Source organism: Alligator mississippiensis, chromosome 3, assembly GCF_030867095.1.
Source record: "Alligator mississippiensis isolate rAllMis1 chromosome 3, rAllMis1, whole genome shotgun sequence".
Taxonomy (NCBI): domain Eukaryota; kingdom Metazoa; phylum Chordata; order Crocodylia; family Alligatoridae; genus Alligator; species Alligator mississippiensis.
This window is the reverse complement of record NC_081826.1, coordinates 93,892,674-93,910,296: the sequence shown is the minus strand read 5'-3', so window position 1 is coordinate 93,910,296 and position 17,623 is coordinate 93,892,674. Positions and strand designations below refer to the sequence as shown.

At 40.1% G+C, this 17,623-nt stretch overlaps 1 protein-coding gene across 13 annotated transcripts in view; it reads right to left on the bottom strand.

Annotated features, from left to right (window-relative positions):
- Positions 1-17,623, bottom strand: part of PTPRM (protein tyrosine phosphatase receptor type M) — a 725,043-nt gene that overhangs the window by 476,927 nt on the left and 230,493 nt on the right. For 12 of the 13 annotated variants that reach the window (XM_059724225.1, XM_059724226.1, XM_014606664.3 and 9 more), the window contains exon 3: positions 3,385-3,656. In XM_059724225.1, coding sequence (XP_059580208.1) covers positions 3,385-3,656 — 272 coding nt within the window. Of the gene's footprint in view, positions 1-3,384; positions 3,657-17,477; positions 17,550-17,623 lie in introns of those variants that run through there. The other variant, XM_059724234.1, reaches the window with a different exon arrangement.

Below are 17,623 nucleotides of genomic sequence, written 5' to 3'. Positions count from 1 at the left end.
TTTCTGAGAGGTATTTATCCAGGCATGAGTCTATCTAGGCATGCTGCAAGTCTACAAAGGTTGAGAACCACTGAGCTATCAAGGCAGAAGCCAGACTGGACATATTTAAACAAGCTGCGGTCATACCTATGGACTGCAGTTTAGACAGACCCTGAAGTGATGGGCAGGTTTTAAGTAGGAGCAATTAGGACAAGCATTAATTAAGGAATTAAATATATCTTAATCACCAGAATACTTGATGATTTAAGTTTAAATGAACAGTAATTAACCTACAATTAGTGTTTTTTACATGCAGGTTATCGCAGTGATTTATACATCTAGTACAGTTGTTTGCCATATGGGGTGAAACCTACCCAGGTATTTATCTGGTAAAATGAAAAACGTATGCTGAAATAAAATGATGATTATGATCAGAGCTTGTATGTCTAAAGAGAAATTTCTACACGGAAAAATCAATATCAAAAGTGTCAATAACATGAACAGGAATACAGTAAAACATCATATTAATTATGAAACCTTCTGAATCCTTTGCCTGTCTCTGTTAACATTATGTAGGATAAAACTATGTTACGCAAATATATGCTAAAAGTTTAACTAAAATAGGATTTAGTCTAAAATAAACAATCTAGTCTCTATTCAGTTTAATATTAGTGGGAGTTTTTTGCCTACATTTTCAAACAAAAACAGACCAATAAAACTGTGCTTCAAGGAGATGAATTGGGTAAGTACACTTCTAAAGTTTATCATGCAGCCCATATAAATACCTCTGTACCACATTCTACCTTTATTTATTGATAGTTACCCTGTAAGTACCCTGTTAACAGACTGAAATTACATGGCACTGTCATGTAGGCAGGTATCTATTGCTATATTAACCAGAGTCTTTCTTCTACTAATTCAGGATGTTTTTCTGCAAAAACACTTATTGATGTACCATTCAGCTTTTTATGCAATAAGGCTTCCATCACTTTTTTTGTAAATGTTTTTGTAAAATTACTATTCAAGTCTGCTGTAGAGACTTCTTCAGTTCCTCCTTTTTGCTAGGAAGTGGCAGAAACAAAATAACTGCTGCCTTATGAGGAACAGTAGGCATGGGTCCCAAGGAAAGGGAAACAAAGAATCAGGTTTTGGGTGGGATATGAGAAACCCACTCTTGGGAATTTATGACAAATGTCAATATTCACTGGGGCATTAGCATCTAGGAGCAATGGGGCTAAACATGTAGTAACAAGAGAAAGCACAGAGACATGCAAGGATGAAATTGTAAAGAATTTGGGGAGGCAACTTAAAGACTTTGGAAAGAGTGGGGGCAATCACAGGAAAGATAGCAGAGCACTAGGAAAAAAGTAATAAGGCTCATCTGGTGTCAACACATTCAAGTCAGTGAAGCTACACTAATTTATACCATTTGAGGATCTTCATCTGAAGCTGAGACCAAATGTGGATAGCTTAGAATTCAGCTTGAAAAGGACCATAGGCTTTTGGTAATTTAGTTCCCATGAATTGGAAAAGACTTCCTCAGATTTCAGTCGGCTGCAATATATCATTAGAAATTTGATACAGATTATGTCAATATGTGGGGTACATGAAAACCTTCTGTGGTTGCCTCCATTTCTGTCAGAGTGGCATTTTGTCTCTATCCTACAATTCAGAGATATTTTATTAGAAATAGAGGGCACTTTTACACGTGTTCCAGTGGTGGAGAGCCACTCTAATCAAAGCACCACAGTGTCTCATGTATCAGCATCAAAAAGTATCAGATTCAAAACAGCGGCGGGGGCACTTGAACTAAAGCTCATTTAATAAGCTTTAGTTCAAGCACCCCCACCACTATTTAAGTGTGGGGATGCCAATACACGAGACATGGGTGGCTGCTGGAGTGTGGTAATTAATTACTAGAATTGCAGCACATTGGAGCAGCCTCTGCATTCGTGTAGAGGCACCCAGCGGGTGCTCAGTAAATCTCTCTCCATGGTTTTCACAACCTCATTTTCTCGAAGAAGGAGCAATGAGGCTATGGGATCACTGAATATTTTCTCTGTAAACTAGGCAACAGAGGGGCAACGTTCTAAGTCAGTGATTCTCAACCAGTGTGCCATGGCCCCCTGGGCTCTGCTGGATCCTTTGAAGGGTGCCAAATGAGATAAGTAGATAATCACAGGCCCTGCCTGGCCAATCCATGACACCCACTACCCAGACCCTCTGCAAGGAGGTAAGCATTGTAATATATAAATTAGTTTGTGAAACTGGGTGCTACTCAATTCACAAAAGTTATAGAGAGGTGCCTCAAGTCCAGTGAGGGGTGCCTTAAGTCCAAAAACATTGAACTCTACTGTAAATGTGATATTTAATTCTGACTAACTACTCAACACTCAGGATGTAATGGAGAAATGCTCGAGTGATTAATTTTCTCATGTTGTGTTTGGTATCAGACAGCACAAACTGAAATTGCATTCAGGTCTGTGGATTCAGAGAAACATGTGGTGCTAGAAACATAACTGAATGTTACTAATCTAAAACACTTTAAAAAACCCACCACTGTAAAATCTACTGTTACTAGATTCAACTGTTCCTGATGAGCAGAGATAACAGGTGACATTCAGGTGCCACTGAAATCAGTGATAAAACTTTTGATGATTTTAGTGGAATCCAGACTTTGCCAACATTTCTTCTATATACATATTCAAATGTACAAATACATACTTCACAGAAGTATGAAAAAATTGCAAAAAAATTAACTGAAACAAATGAACTGACATGATATACATTAAAAGCAGGGGTTGGCAACCAGGGGTAGGCATTACTTCAGAATATTTTTACACTTTAATCCAGAAGTGACTGCAGCTCCTGTTGAGAGATAGGCATACTCAAGATAACTTTAAATTAGCCAGCATGAGTACTGACAACAGTCCAGCCACAGCAGTCCTGCACCTACAGAGACCCTCAGTAAATACTGGGCAATGGAGGTTCAGGCTGCAGCAGCTATGCTGTTTTCAGTACTGCAGCTAGCTCAGTGTACCGCAGAGCCCCCAGGGGGTATGCAGCAGTGGCATGGAGAAGCGGGGGGCATTTCCGGTTTTGATGCCAGCACTTCTGGGTTTGCCACTGCACGCAGGTGACCCCCTCCCTGCCACTCAATTGACCACTGGGGGGCCCCCTCCTCCCCGCTCATCAAATGGCCAGGGAACTCCCTGCTTCTTGATTGGCCGCTGGGGTACACCAACCAAAAAAAGGTTGAAAAACCCTGCACTGAATATTGACCAACTGGGAAATTTAACAGGATAACCTTTATTTAACTTCAGTGATGATTAAAAACAGGTTCTAATTTTAGTCTACAAATCTGATTAATGTGAGAAACAAAATTTAACAACAAATAAAACTCACCTGATAAAAATTTGGCCAAAAGGTGCTAATTGCCAGTTCTGCTCTGTTCCAAGTGCTAGTAGGAACTCCAGATGTGTTCCAGATGGGGCTACCCAGTGGACCATCATTGACCTTCACATATACATTCAGTGTACCAGGGCTGGAGCCACTCTTGCTTGAAACATAGTGATGGAAATCAATACAGTGTGTGTCATTTTCCTTTAGGTGGGGTAGTAGGAGGTGAGCCTTTTGTCCAGCAAACTTCCCTGAGGTATTCACTAACATGAAAGAACCTGCAAAATAAACAGCCAGACTCAGTTACTGTTTTACTTTCTCCTTCATGCTACCCTAAGTCCCCACCAAAACATGATTGCAAAATATGGTTATGATTTTGCTTTTGCTCTAATAATGGCAACGAAGGAAATTAAATAAGCCTTTCACATCCAAAGACCTCAAGGTCCTTTTGTAAAGCTGAAAAGTGTTATCATAGACATTTTACAGGTGCAGAAACTGAGGCACAAAGCCATGCAGGGAGTCAGTGGAAGCTAAAAACAGAATCAGATCCAGGGTTTTAACTTCTGTGGGAGCCATGTACATCCTAAGGGTGATATAAAAGATCAGACATAAAAGTCTCCTTATTCCCAGGCCTCTTGTGACTGATGAATGCTGACTTCTATCACTTGACCTTCAGCTATATCAAGGGTCTGGAGAGAGAAACATCTGACATGCCAATTCAGCATTAACCAGCAGCTTTGGTTTGAATTTCTAAAGAAATGTATGAATGAATTAAAAAAAAAACAGATGACTAAAATTTATACTCAAAGTGATTAAAACAGCATTCACTTGTACTTAATCAAGCTGCAAAAATATTCGTAATTTTATCAGTGTCTACAACTTCATATTCACACAAATTTGAAGAAGGAAATTAGCTAACAGATGAATGGATAAACAGGCTGTAATCGCTGCACCACTACCTCATTAAAATGATAGGAAATGATTCTTATGGAACTCCTATTCCTTGAGAACTTAAACCCACAATGAAGACTTGTCTACTAACGTTTATATTATTTACTATGAGGGACTTAAAATCAGATTGAATTAATATCTTAGAAAGAAGACAAATTAACAGAATCCTTAAATTACTTTAAGTTCTCTATTTTCCAAAAAAATGACCATAAATGTACCAGTAGGCAGTAGGTAGCTGGCCAAATGATTTCATAAAAATAAAACAGAGAATGTTTTTAAACAACATGAGAAAATTCTGTGCAACTCCCATTAAAAATGACTTGTGCAGTTAGAAGCCTAATTCCCATTGCCACCTGAGTTTCAGTGAGATCTGGACTCCTAAGTGCCTATGGCCTTTAAAAAAAAAAAAATGAGCATTAAGCATTAAAAATGAACATTTTAAAAGTATTAACCCAGACTTTCCTAATTCTGTATCTTATACAGATTTTAAAATTAAGGAACATTTTCCAAGTTATGTTAAACTATTCATTAAAGCAAAAAATCTTTGAATCATTTTCCTCCTATAAAACAGTTGTCAAATTTGTTAAAACTGACAGTTAGCTGTGATCATGGGGAATTTTAACTGCTCGTGCTATTGATTACTAAGCCATTAGTATGACAACTGTGTAATACTAAATATTGTTATGGAATGGGCCATATCCCATTTTCTACTCCCATGAGTAGAAGTCACTGGAATTATTCCTTGATTAAAATGAGTGAAGGTTTAGTCTACACAATCTTTTTAAATTAATTAAACTTATAATATCAAGGATTCCTAATATTGGCTTTTAATATTCATAAAGATGTTTTTAATCCATTTTTAATTTGGCAGAAAAAAATAACATTCTTTCTAGCACTCACTGTTCTATCAAAAATCCACTTTTATGAATCACCAATTACACTGTAGTCAAATCCTTTTATGCACACACCCATGTATCCACAGATCTTTTGGGCTACTCCACGGGCCTAAATACTTAATTGTGCAGCAATATGTCTATAGCTGGGAATGGAGAGAAGCACTGCATTAGATGAGCAACCAGGAAGTATTTCCCGTGGGCATAAGTGGACTGCCTCTGGCTTCACTATGGGAGCACAACAAACAGTGATTTCTTTTGGTTTGTGCTTTGTCCCAGTGTGCACTGGTGCCTCAATTCAGAAAGCACAAGTGAGAATACAGTCATTTTCATGAATCAAGAAGGGAAGGTTCTGGCCTTCTCTCTCATGCATAGAAAGCCAATCTGTAGCATTCAATTTTATCCCCCATTTAGAAAGAATGATTTGTTTAAAATTATCAATTTGGTTTTTGTGATTTTATGTATATGAATGTTCAATATAAGCTTAGATTTTGAATTAAGTGGCTGCTGCTCACTTGTTGGCTGGAATCTTGAAGTGAAAAAAATTATTGAGTAGACATATTCCTAAACAGGTATGCCTTGTTAATTTTTGATAGCACATTCTCCTCATGCTTATACCACTGAAGTGCTGAATGAAAATCAAGAAGCACATAAATGGAAGAGACGCAATTTTTAAAACAAATCCCATTGTTTTCAAGTCCAACCATATGAATTGTTGTTTAAAACAGATGGGAGGGAAACTTGTTTTCTTACTACCTAGTGAGAAATTTTCATCCTGTCAGAAGCCAGCACGTATGCTATGCAGTTCAATTTACACACATGAATATTCAGATATAAGACCTTTGAGGGAAAAAAATGGTTATAATGTCTTAACTGGCAAAAAATTCTTAAAAAGTGTTTATGGGCTACATTAACAAAATAATTAAAAATAAACAGATAGACTTTTTTATGTCTTAACATTTATAATGTGGCAGAGAAAAATAATCCTTATTTTCTTATATAATCATTTTTAAAGTTCACATATGCATTCTTATAACAATATGCCATACTTTTTTCATACAAGTGTTGATAAGAATAATGCAAACAATATCTACAAATATAGTAGAAACACTGTTTTTCAAGACTTGAATTAATAATTTAATATTACAGGATCTGAAATATATGAAGTCATCAGTGGGCTTAAAAAAAAAAAAAAAAGAGATACTGACAACCCATCTTGAAAAAGAACCTCTTGTTAAAAGGGAAAAAGTAAGCATTAAGGAACTTCCCAGTAAATAGAAGAAATCCTGTGGGTTCCATTTAGAAAACTGATGCAATTCTCTTTTAGAAGGGAAGTGAATCTTTAATGAGAACTAAATTAAGTTACTGCATGTGATTTAGTTGTTCTGCTAGAAAGTATTCAGCAAGTTCTATTAATTTATGAGGCAAGACGTAGCTGAGCATAAAATAAATGCAAACTTTTAATTGTTTGATTAAACTAATGGTGAACGTCAAGAAACAAGATACAAGTAGAATGATGGAATCGCTACTTTAGATAGGTCCTTAAGGGATGAGACTAATTTTCTACATCTGAAGTTCTTTTTGACTGACCAGTTTGAAAGCTGAAATCTTCTTCTGTATTCTAAGGTCTGCAATGGTGTACTGCAATATTACATGCACTCATAAAGAAAATTTTCTATAGATTCATGGAACTGAAACTCAGAAGAGACTATTAGATCATCTACTATGACTTGGTGTAATCAGAGGCCTTTAATACTACACTAAACATAAAAACATCTGTTTTGCTAAGTAGATTTTCCAGAAATGCATCTAGCACCAGATCCAGTAAAGAGCTTTGGCCCTTATCAGTTGAGTTCCCTAATAGCTAAATTTTAGGTTCTGGCTCCAAAGTACAATACAAAAAAACCCATCTGTCAGGCACCTAAGTTCTCTAAACAAGACCTGGAAAGAGTTAGGTACCTCAGGAGGTCAAGCAAAAGCTGTCCACATGCTGACCAACGAGCCACTTGGACTAGGGACAGACATTCAAAAAAGCCTGAGCCTGAATTGATTCAATCTTTGCAGGTTAGTCTAACCTGGCTACGCTGAACTGGTTTGAAACTGGACAAACATTCTCTCTGGACAGAGGAAATTCAGGCACATGCCTGCAGTGGCTCAAGCTAGAAGCTGGGGGGTGCTAGAGCAATCCTCCCTTCCCTTCTGCAGAGAGCTGAGCTGAGGGGGGCATGGCCAGGCCAGGGCAGGACTCTCTCTTATTAGGGAGGTCTGCCTGCATGGTCCCAGGCTTTTCCCCACTGGCTGCTCAAGTGGTGGGAGTGTTGCCAGCCCCCAGTCCTGGGCTAGCACTCTGAGGCAAGGGGAAGTGGGGGGGGAGTTGCAGTGCATGCATTTGTTGATGATACGGAGCTTTTCAATCTCCCTCCCTGCCTCGTCATATTGTCTGCAGCAAACTGACAGGCAAGCATGGCAGCTGAGGGCTGATAGTGATAACAGTCTTTATCACCCAATTAGCAAAACAATGGCTTCTCTCCATTACTTCAAACTTCTTAAACAGCTTACCAGCTGACCTGTTGATTAGCTCCACACAGCCCTAAGCAATCACTGTTCTGTCTGCCTGCCCCAGTGAAATTGGAGAGAGACACGCACAGACACCTCTCAGTATCAGATAGCATACCACGTGCCTAGGGTCCCTGGAGCTGGGGTCCCTGAAGGAGATTGAGGGGGGGAGGGATTTTCTGCTTGAGGAGCAAAGGGGGGAGTGAGGGCAGGGGGAAGCCAGGCAGACCCTGCTGTGTTTGCAGTCTCTGCTGGAGACTGCATTAGCTAACTTACCACATGCTGGCTATGGTCCATGCTGTGACAGAGAGGAGGAAGGGACCCCTTCTTAAGCAACGAGCTGGGGGTGGGGGGAGTGAGGCACAGAGAAGACAGCAGACCCTGCTGTGCCTGCAAATCTGACAGAGCTCTGGCCAGGGAACAGAGGGGAAGGGCTAGCCCCGCTGTGGAGCAGAGAGCCCTGTCCAGCCTAGAGAGCATGCTGGGATTCAGGGGGACTCTGATTTAACTTAAACCAGCAAAGAGTCTGGGACAGACATTGCATAAACTGGTTTGACCCATATCAATTAAGTCTGGTACTACATTCAACCAGGTATACCTCTAACCAGTTTCAGTCATTTTCAAACTGGTTTATGTGCACTGAACTGGTTATGTTCTGTTACAGGTTTAAATCAGTTTCTGATCACTGAAACCAGTTTATGTGTAATGTCTATCCTTAGCCTTAAAGTCACCACATTCAGCATTCTGAAGCTAGCTAGTAAGGAAACACTGAAAACATGTATATCTTGAATCTTGCTCCTCTCTGTGGTTAGATGTGGTTATTCAGAGCTGCAGGGGGATGCTCCTGTTCACTTAAGGTTCACAGCTATAAGCTCTCTTCTGAAAAGTAGAAACCTATACCTGTACCCATACTCTTTCTTTCAATGGGTCAGTTTAATGTTAGTGTATAGAAACAATCTTAAGAGCAGGAATCGGAATAAAAAACTCTCCTCTTTCAGGTGAAAGTGGAACCCCACCAGGCTACAGTTGTGAACTCTTTCTCTTGGCCAATAAATCTTGAATCCTTTTTTAAAAAATGGCAGAAGCAAGAGTTGAAAGTGCCTTTATCCAGAATAGCCTATAGCCTGGGGCTTGAAGCACTCTCATGAGAGGTAAGAGGTGTGGGTTTGAATCCTGCGAGAGAGAGGAAGGAGTTTACCCTAAGTCTCCCACTTCTGCAGTAAGTACTCCGATTACTAGCCTGTTACATAATGGGTCTTGGCAGAGGATCCTCTGGATCCAGATTGGGTTTGTGTGAGCTTGGCACAAAGCCAATGTCAAAACTGCACCAGTTCTGAAAATGCACAACTATAGGCAACTGAGCAAATACAAAGTCTAAAAATAATGTGTCCATGGAATGTAGGTGCTTCCAGGGCTAGTTAGCAGCCGGGGAGGGTTTTATATTCCGCCTACATCCCAGTTTGGTGGGGGGAGGGGAGCTTGAGGCCCCACAAGGGAGGGAGAGAGGAAGTTGGGCAGGATTGGGGCTGGGGCTGCTGTCCAGCCAGGTGGTCCTGTACTGAATCTGATTATTTGCCTTGAAGACATCTGTCATTTCAAGGAGCAAAATTATGTTTATTTGACAAGACCTGTTTTCTATTTGCATTACATATTAGCTGTTCGTGCTACTTGGCATCACCTCTGATATGAAAAGATTATCCTTGCACAAAGCAAGACGATCCCCGAGCGAGGCAAAAGAGGGAAAGGGGCCAGGAGGCTTCCATGGCTGACCAGAGAAATCCAGGGCAGCCTAAGGGCCAAAAGGGGAGCACATAAAAAGTGGAAACAGGGTGAGATCACTAAAGATGAATATACCTCCTCTGCTCGTGCTTGTAGGGAGGCAGTTAGGCGGGCCAAAGCTACCATGGAGCTGAGGATGGCAACCCAAGTAAAGGACAACAAGAAATTGTTTTTTAGATATATAGGGAGTAAAAGGAAGGCCCAGGGAGGAATAGGACCGCTGCTAAATGGGCAGAAGCAATTGGTGACAGATAGGGGGGACAAGGCTGAACTCCTCAACGAGTTCTTTGCCTCAGTGTTCCTAAGCGAGGGGCACGACAAGTCTCTCACTGGGGTTGTAGAGAGGCAGCAGCAAGGCGCCAGACTTCCATGCGTAGATCCTGAGGTGGTGCAGAGTCACTTGGAAGAACTGGATGCCTTTAAGTCGGCAGGCCAGGATGGGCTCCATCCGAGGGTGCTGAAGGCACTGGCCGATGTCATTGCAGAGCCACTGGCGGGAATATTCTAATGCTCGTGGCGCACGGGCCAAGTCCCGGAGGACTGGAAAAGGGCTAACGTGGTCCCCATTTTCAAAAAGGAGAGGAAGGAGGACCCAGGCAACTATAGGCCGGTTAGTCTCACCTCCATCCTTGGTAAAGTATTTGAAAAAATTATCAAGGCTCACATTTGTGAGAGCCCGGCAGGACAAATTATGCTGAGGGGAAACCAGCATGGGTTTGTGGCGGGCAGATCGTGCCTGACCAACCTAGTCTCTTTCTATGACCAGGTTACGAAACGCCTGGAAACAGAAGGAGGGGTGGATGTTGTATACCTGGACTTCAGGAAGGCCTTCGATACGGTATCCCACCCCTTACTGGTGAACAAATTAAGAGGCTGTGATGTGGATGACTGCACAGTCCAGTGGGTGGCGAATTGGCTAGAGGGTCGCACCCAAAGAGTCGTGGTAGATGGGTCAGTCTCGACCTGGAAGGGTGTGGGCAGTGGGGTCCCGCAGGGTTTGGTCCTTGGACCGATACTCTTTAATGTCTTCATCAGCAACTTGGACGTGGGAGTGAAATGTACTCTGTCCAAGTTTGCAGATGACACAAAGCTATGGGGAGAAGTGGACACGCCGGAGGGCAGGGAACAGCTGCAGGCAGACCTGGATAGGTTGGACAAGTGGGCAGAAAACAACAGGATGCAGTTCAACAAGGAGAAATGCAAAGTGCTGCACCTAGGGAGGAAAAATGTCCAGCACACCTACAGCCTAGGGAATGACCTGCTGGGTGGCACAGAGGTGGAAAGGGATCTTGGAGTCCTAGTGGACTCCAAGATGAACATGAGCCGGCAGTGTGACGAAGCCATCAGAAAAGCCAATGGCACTTTATCGTGCATCAGCAGATGCATGACGAATAGGTCCAGGGAGGTGATACTTCCCCTCTATCGGGCGCTGGTCAGACCGCAGTTGGAGTACTGCGTGCAATTCTGGGCGCCACACTTCAAGAAGGATGCGGATAACCTGGAGAGGGTACAGCGAAGGGCAACTCGTATGGTCAAGGGCCTGCACACCAAGCCCTACGAGGAGAGACTAGAGAAACTGGACCTTTTTCAGCCTCCGCAAGAGAAGGTTGAGAGGCGACCTTGTGGCTGCCTATAAGTTCATCACGGGGGCACAGAAGGGAATTGGTGAGGATTTATTCACCAAGGCGCACCCGGGGGTTACAAGAAACAATGGCCACAAGCTAGCAGAGAGCAGATTTAGATTGGACATTAGGAAGAACTTCTTCACAGTTCGAGTGGCCAAGGTCTGGAACGGGCTCCCAAGGGAGGTGGTGCTCTCCCCTACCCTGGGGATCTTCAAGAGGAGGTTAGACGAGTATCTAGCTGGGGTCATTTAGACCCAGCACTCTTTCCTGCTTATGCAGGGGGTCGGACTTGATGATCTATTGAGGTCCCTTCCGACCCTAACATCTATGAATCTATGAATCCTTAAGAAGTGCAAAATGACTCAGGTCAAATTCAAATTAAAGGAGAAGAAATTCCTATGAAAATCAGTGCAGGAACAACAAAATACAACATTAAAGTTTAGTCTTTGACTTTTGTATCCACCTAAACTGTACCTCTATCACAGAAAACCTAATGTGTATTAAACTGACAGAAACCAGTACATTTTACTTACAACCAGACAGAGCGTAGAGAAAAGAGAAATGCAAAATGAACTCATTAAAAACCTTTCTTTTGAGATTTTTCAAATCCTAATCAACTTATCTTCAAAAGGTTAGTCATGTAAAATTTCACTTTCCCTCTTCCAAATTTTATTCTTCTTGCTAAACTAACTGCTAGAATGGTGTTCTGCAAAGCATTTATATATGTATGGTGCTTGTGGATAAATTAAAGAGTTTATCTATTGGTACATTGATCATGACTGCAAAAACATAACAGTTGTGACTTCCTCAAGGAAAGGAAAATTATAGCATATTTTGTTTGCAAGAAAGCATTAGTAAGTTTGATTTCCAATTCCTACAGGAAGGTTTATCACATACTTGGACAGTATACAGAAGAACGTACTACATATAAAACCAATATGGCTTTTTATCTGTATCATTCTGTCAGAAACATGCATTATTATGAAAGGATGACCCATACAAAAGTGTGAAATGTATTGGGTACGGCAAATAAGAAATATTTGTATCAACTCAATATATAATCTTAGCTAGAAAACACAGTAAATATGGTAATTACTACAGTCCTCTTTAGTTTAATTAAGTTATTTACCTAAATATAATTTTAATTATTAAATACAGGGCTCATTAAAATTACCTGTATAGGAAAACCTGAATGCAAGGAATGTAACCATCCAAGAACTGTTATTTTACTGATATGATGAGTGTACCTAAGATAATAGATACCTAAAATCCATGACTAAGCACGTAGACATAGGCGGCGGAAGGAGGGGGCTAATGGGACTTAGCACCCCCTAAACATGGGGCAGCAGTAGGGCCGCAAGGCGAACCACCCACAGGCTTCCAGTGGCTGCAGGAGGGGTGGGGAGGGGTAAGCACGCAGTGATGAGGGGGGAAGTGAGTCACTAAAATAATGAGTTTATTCATTCATTCATTCATTCATAGGGAGGGAAAAAATGGTTCAATCTTTTACCGTTCTCGGTGTATACATGCGATTTAAATGCAACTTGGCAAGTACTTGCTACAGGAAACCCCCATTTACCACTCTTAATTGGTTCCTGAAGAACCGAGTGTTAAGCAAAACAAGCATTAAGCGAAACCGAAAGATTTTGACAATTCAAGATGGCGACCACAAGTGTTTTTAATGACCTAAGATGGCGACTGTGAGCATTATAATGAAAATTGCTGAGCACTAAGTGGAATCAGGTATCAATTTAAAATAGTGTTATACAAAATAGCGCTACGCGAAACAGCATTAAGTGGGGGTTGACTGTATTTCACTTTGAATGGGAAGCATTAGCATTTCACATATTAATTTAAAAAGTATGAGAAATTTGAAAGCGCCCTCCCACAAAAGTTAGAACAAGAAAGAAATAATACTCCTATGTCCCCAAAAACCATCCCTGCCATTCTCATTACAATTGATGGGAACTGTGTGCGAAGGAAACAAAGATCCTGTAACCTTTATTTCACCAGCTATTCCAAGTAGTAAAGGATATTTATGGTAGCTTTGCTTGGGCTTCTTACATCAAAAGGTATGCCCAAAAGATGGAACAGCACAGGAACAATGGAGAGGTCAATTTTGTATTAAAGAAACAGTGACAAATGAAGTAGCAATATACTCTCCCACAAAAATTATGGAAATGGCACAAAAGAAATTTTTCAGTCACTTCTGCAAGTTCTCATCCTGTCATATCACCTTGCTGAAAGACGGTTTATACATCTGGAATGTCAAATGCAATGAAATTGAATGCAACATCATTTTTCATGCAAGAAAAATTCTCTAATAAGCAGAGAAACTTGCTTTGTTGTTTTTTTCATAACTTCTGTACATGGTTGAGGATAAGTTATTAGTTTTCCCTTTGGACCATGACAACATATACAACCCATCCAAGAACTATTATTTTATGGATATAATACAGTAGCTAAAATACTGGGGTATCATTTTTAGACATGGCAGAGTGATCTCTCTCTCTCTCTCTCACACACACACACACACACGTATGTTCTAAATAAAACAAGAAACAGATCTGGTCTTCAGATGAATTTTACATGGGAGCCTCTTCAAATAAAAAATAGACTAGCAGGTCTGATGTAATAAACATATAGGCTGAGTTATTGTATTATGTGTATAGATCTTTAAAAAAATAAATAGTTTTACTTATAATTAAAATACTCATCACGTTTTAATAAATGAAAATGAGTCTACATCTTTTTGATGTACTTCCAAGAAGGAAAGAGACTTGAACTTAGAACAGGTACTTTCAAATTCTAACTTCTTTTGCTAATAAACTAAAGGCAGTACTATCCTCAATTTTTATTTTCTCAATATCTATGAAAACTGCAGAGGGAAACACATAGAAGAAAGTAGGAAATATATTTTCAAAATGAGATTTAAAATATAGGGAGCTGACAAAATGATGAAAGACTGTTTAAGAAGGTAATTTCTAGCAGAATGGAAGTCGCCCAAAATCATGTATGGTGAGAGACTCTCTGAAGAGAGAGAAAATAGAACAGTGGAGCAAAAAGATAAGCAAATAGAGAAAACATGTCTTCGAAGGAGTCTGATGTGTAAGACCATGAAAGATTTTACAGAGTTTTTAACTGAATTTTGAAGTTAAGAGAGAATGAAATAATGTTTGAGGATAGCCTCAGTCTGGTCATGAGTCTTGAAGAAGGTGAGGAGGACAACGGAATTTCACCCATACACCAGTCTGACACTGGTGGAGGAGGTCAGAAGAGAGTGAGAAGAACTGGTGAGGATTTTGGCACCAGTAGAATCTAGATATCATCGACAAAAATAAACTCTAAGAGATGATTATCTTCAGGCATACACCACTGATGTATAAGAGTGGTTGACTGTTATGAAGAGAGTGTATGAACAAAAAGAAACAACAGGTTTGAGTAAACCTATGGGAACTCTGCCTATGGGATCCTGAAAGGTTGCCCCCCCATATACTATCCCAATGGGTGCTGCTTGATGATCAAGTTAAGAGAGTTCAGTTGGCTAATCATCTACTTCCTAGTCAAAGGACCAGTCTACTGACAAAGACTGTGACTACCACAAAGGGAGAGTGCAGGAAATAAAGTGGGAGAATGGTTACAATCTGTCTGAAGAAGACAAAAACAAACAAACCCCTAAACAACCCACAAGCTTTGGAAGTCAGCAGCCTTCTGAAAAAAGTACTGGGCTTATATTAGTGGTTCCCAACCTTGTTAGACTCAAGGCATCCCTCAGGAAAAGCCAAACCTTAGCTTTCATTCATTTTTTACTACTGAAAAATAATAGAACAATTTTTATGTTGCAAGGAACTCGGATAACATGTGAGGAAGTTTTTGACACCATAGAATCCTGCTTGAAATTGCTGGGTTTATCCTGTGAATCATGCGTAGGTGTTCGCACACCTATACAGTGCTAATATTGAGCAGCAATTAAAAGGAACGCAGCATTTTGGCTGAGAATCACTGGACTTGATATTTTGATTTATAACATTTAAATGCAGAGTAAAATTTAAGTGAGAAGTAGAATATTAACTTTAAAATGTTATTAGTAGTATCTATATTACACACACACACACACACACACAGTTTTATAATATGCTGTAGTTTTATTAAAAACTCAAAGTTGCTAGTAGTTTTTGTCTTTCAGTTCCAAGCCTTGAATACTTACAACTCCCCATTTTCTGTTAAAACAAACACTGTATCCTACAAGGCAGCCTATTTCACAACTGCATTTCAAGCCAGGATATTGGTCAACAAAGAGAGCTTTCTTAAACAAACAAGATGGTACTGGGAGCACAAGGTCCAAAACAAAGGACAAGGGAAAGCAATGCAGTTTAAGTTGCCTCTTATATGATTCTTTCTTTAAAAAAAACACAACTTTCCTTTGAAATAAAATTTAACAGAAAAATTGCAAGGTGTAATCAAAACAATTAGGCAGCATTTAAGCTGCCTCTACATCCACAATGGGATACAAACTATTTTTAATTTGAGTATTATCTCTGCACAGGGATATTGTTTTCCAATATTGCTCAACTTTTTTCTTGGCCAGCCAGATGGGCAGTGCCGGGTTCATCCATGATCCGGATCCAGCTAGTGGTTCCTGTCTAACATCTGGGACAGGCACCATCCAGCCACATGGAGAGGGGTGTGGGGCAGGCCAACCCCAACAGGCCCCACAGGAGAAAGGTGCCTAACCCCACCCCACTGGGCAAGGGGGGATGGCCCAGCCCCAACCTGGCCCTGTGGGGGAAGGGGGCATGGCTTGGCCACAACTCAGCCCCATGAGGGCAGGGAGTATGGCCCCATGAGGGCAGGGAGTACGGCCGTGCAGGACTTGGGGTTTGGGAATTTGGCAGGGAGTAAGGTGATGTATTAATGGCCACTTCTCCCTGGCTTCCCAATTTCTGGGCCCTGGGGGCCCTTCAGATGAGAAGCTATGGCTCCACAGGCCACATCTGGCCTGCAGGGTGGAGTTTGAGCACCCCTGTTTTACAGGGAAATACAGTGCAGGAGACCCTTAGCAGTGTAATTCAGTGTAGCTCCAGTTACTTCAGTGGGGTTAGCCCAGTTTTCACTGTGTGTTCGTTATTTTTTATCAGGTCATATCCATATATACAAGTAACAGACTATATCTGAACCTGATTTTTTACAACCACCTCTTTTTTAGTAGCCTCAGTCTAATTATACTATATAATATAATCTTGTATAAGTCATTATTAATTATGAGTCTTAACAAAGATTAAACATCTCCTTACTAGTTTCCAAAAGTACAATGCTCAAATTTTTCATGTATTAAAACTCTTCCTGAAAAAGCTAACAACTTAACTATTTTATCTTAAATCCTAGACTAATCACAAAAGCAACCCATAACTGGTCACTATTTTACCTTAATTTTAGAAAAATAGTGGTTTCCTACTCTTTCAAAAGATGCAGTCACCTCTTTGTTCTCCTTAGTAAAAATTGTTTCATTTTTGTATTTGATCAAAATGCTAGTAATTTACTTCTTTAGAAATTTTCAATAGTCAATAATCCATTAATGTTTGCTTTCTAATGAACTCAATGTTTATCTTTCTTTTTCAATCCTCAAATATTTAATTAATTAATATTGCTTATTTAAATTGACCTCCATTTTGTTTTCTTCATAAAGCTTTTTAAACATGTAGATACATTCTGAGTACTGCTTCTTATGAAACTAAAGCTACCTCTTCCCAAGGGGTTTTTAAAAATGTATTTTTCAAAACAATGTGCAAACAATTCTTTCAAACAATCAGCAAATTTATAGAAAAATGAGATGGGACAAAATCTGCACAAAGATATTTCACGGGGTATGAGAGAAAATAATTGCAAGCTGAGAAATTAGAGGGAAGCATTTAGAATTTTAAATTGGTCCAGAAGTCAATTAACTGTTAAGGGAAAAAAAAAAAAAAAAGGAAGCAAGCAAATAAGAAAAGGCAAAATACCCCTGTACTGAAGGATAATTCTGAAGTAGGCTAATCATCTGCAGCTAACAATTAATCGCTTCCAAGCAGCTTCCAGGCTTCCAAGAATGGAAATAGTTTATTTAAATTACCGAAAAACTCGGACAGAGATCTATAAGGGAGTATTCCTTCACAAATGTGCAGTTTTGCAGAAACAGTGATTTCTAAATCATAGTCTACTTATGAAAGGCATATTGTGGGCACTCTAAATTTATTCTTCCTTTGGACATATTACCAGTGTCAGCCATAGTCCCTGTACTGAGAAGAACAGTACTGACCTGGTAATAACAAATCCATTCCATTTAGTGTTAAGTGCACTCAGTGCAGGCAAAGTTTTCTCCATTGCTTCAATCCTCTTATCGATCTTTAGTCAGGTCTCCTGTATTAGGGTCAGTTGAAATTTCTGGTCTGGGATAAGAGATCT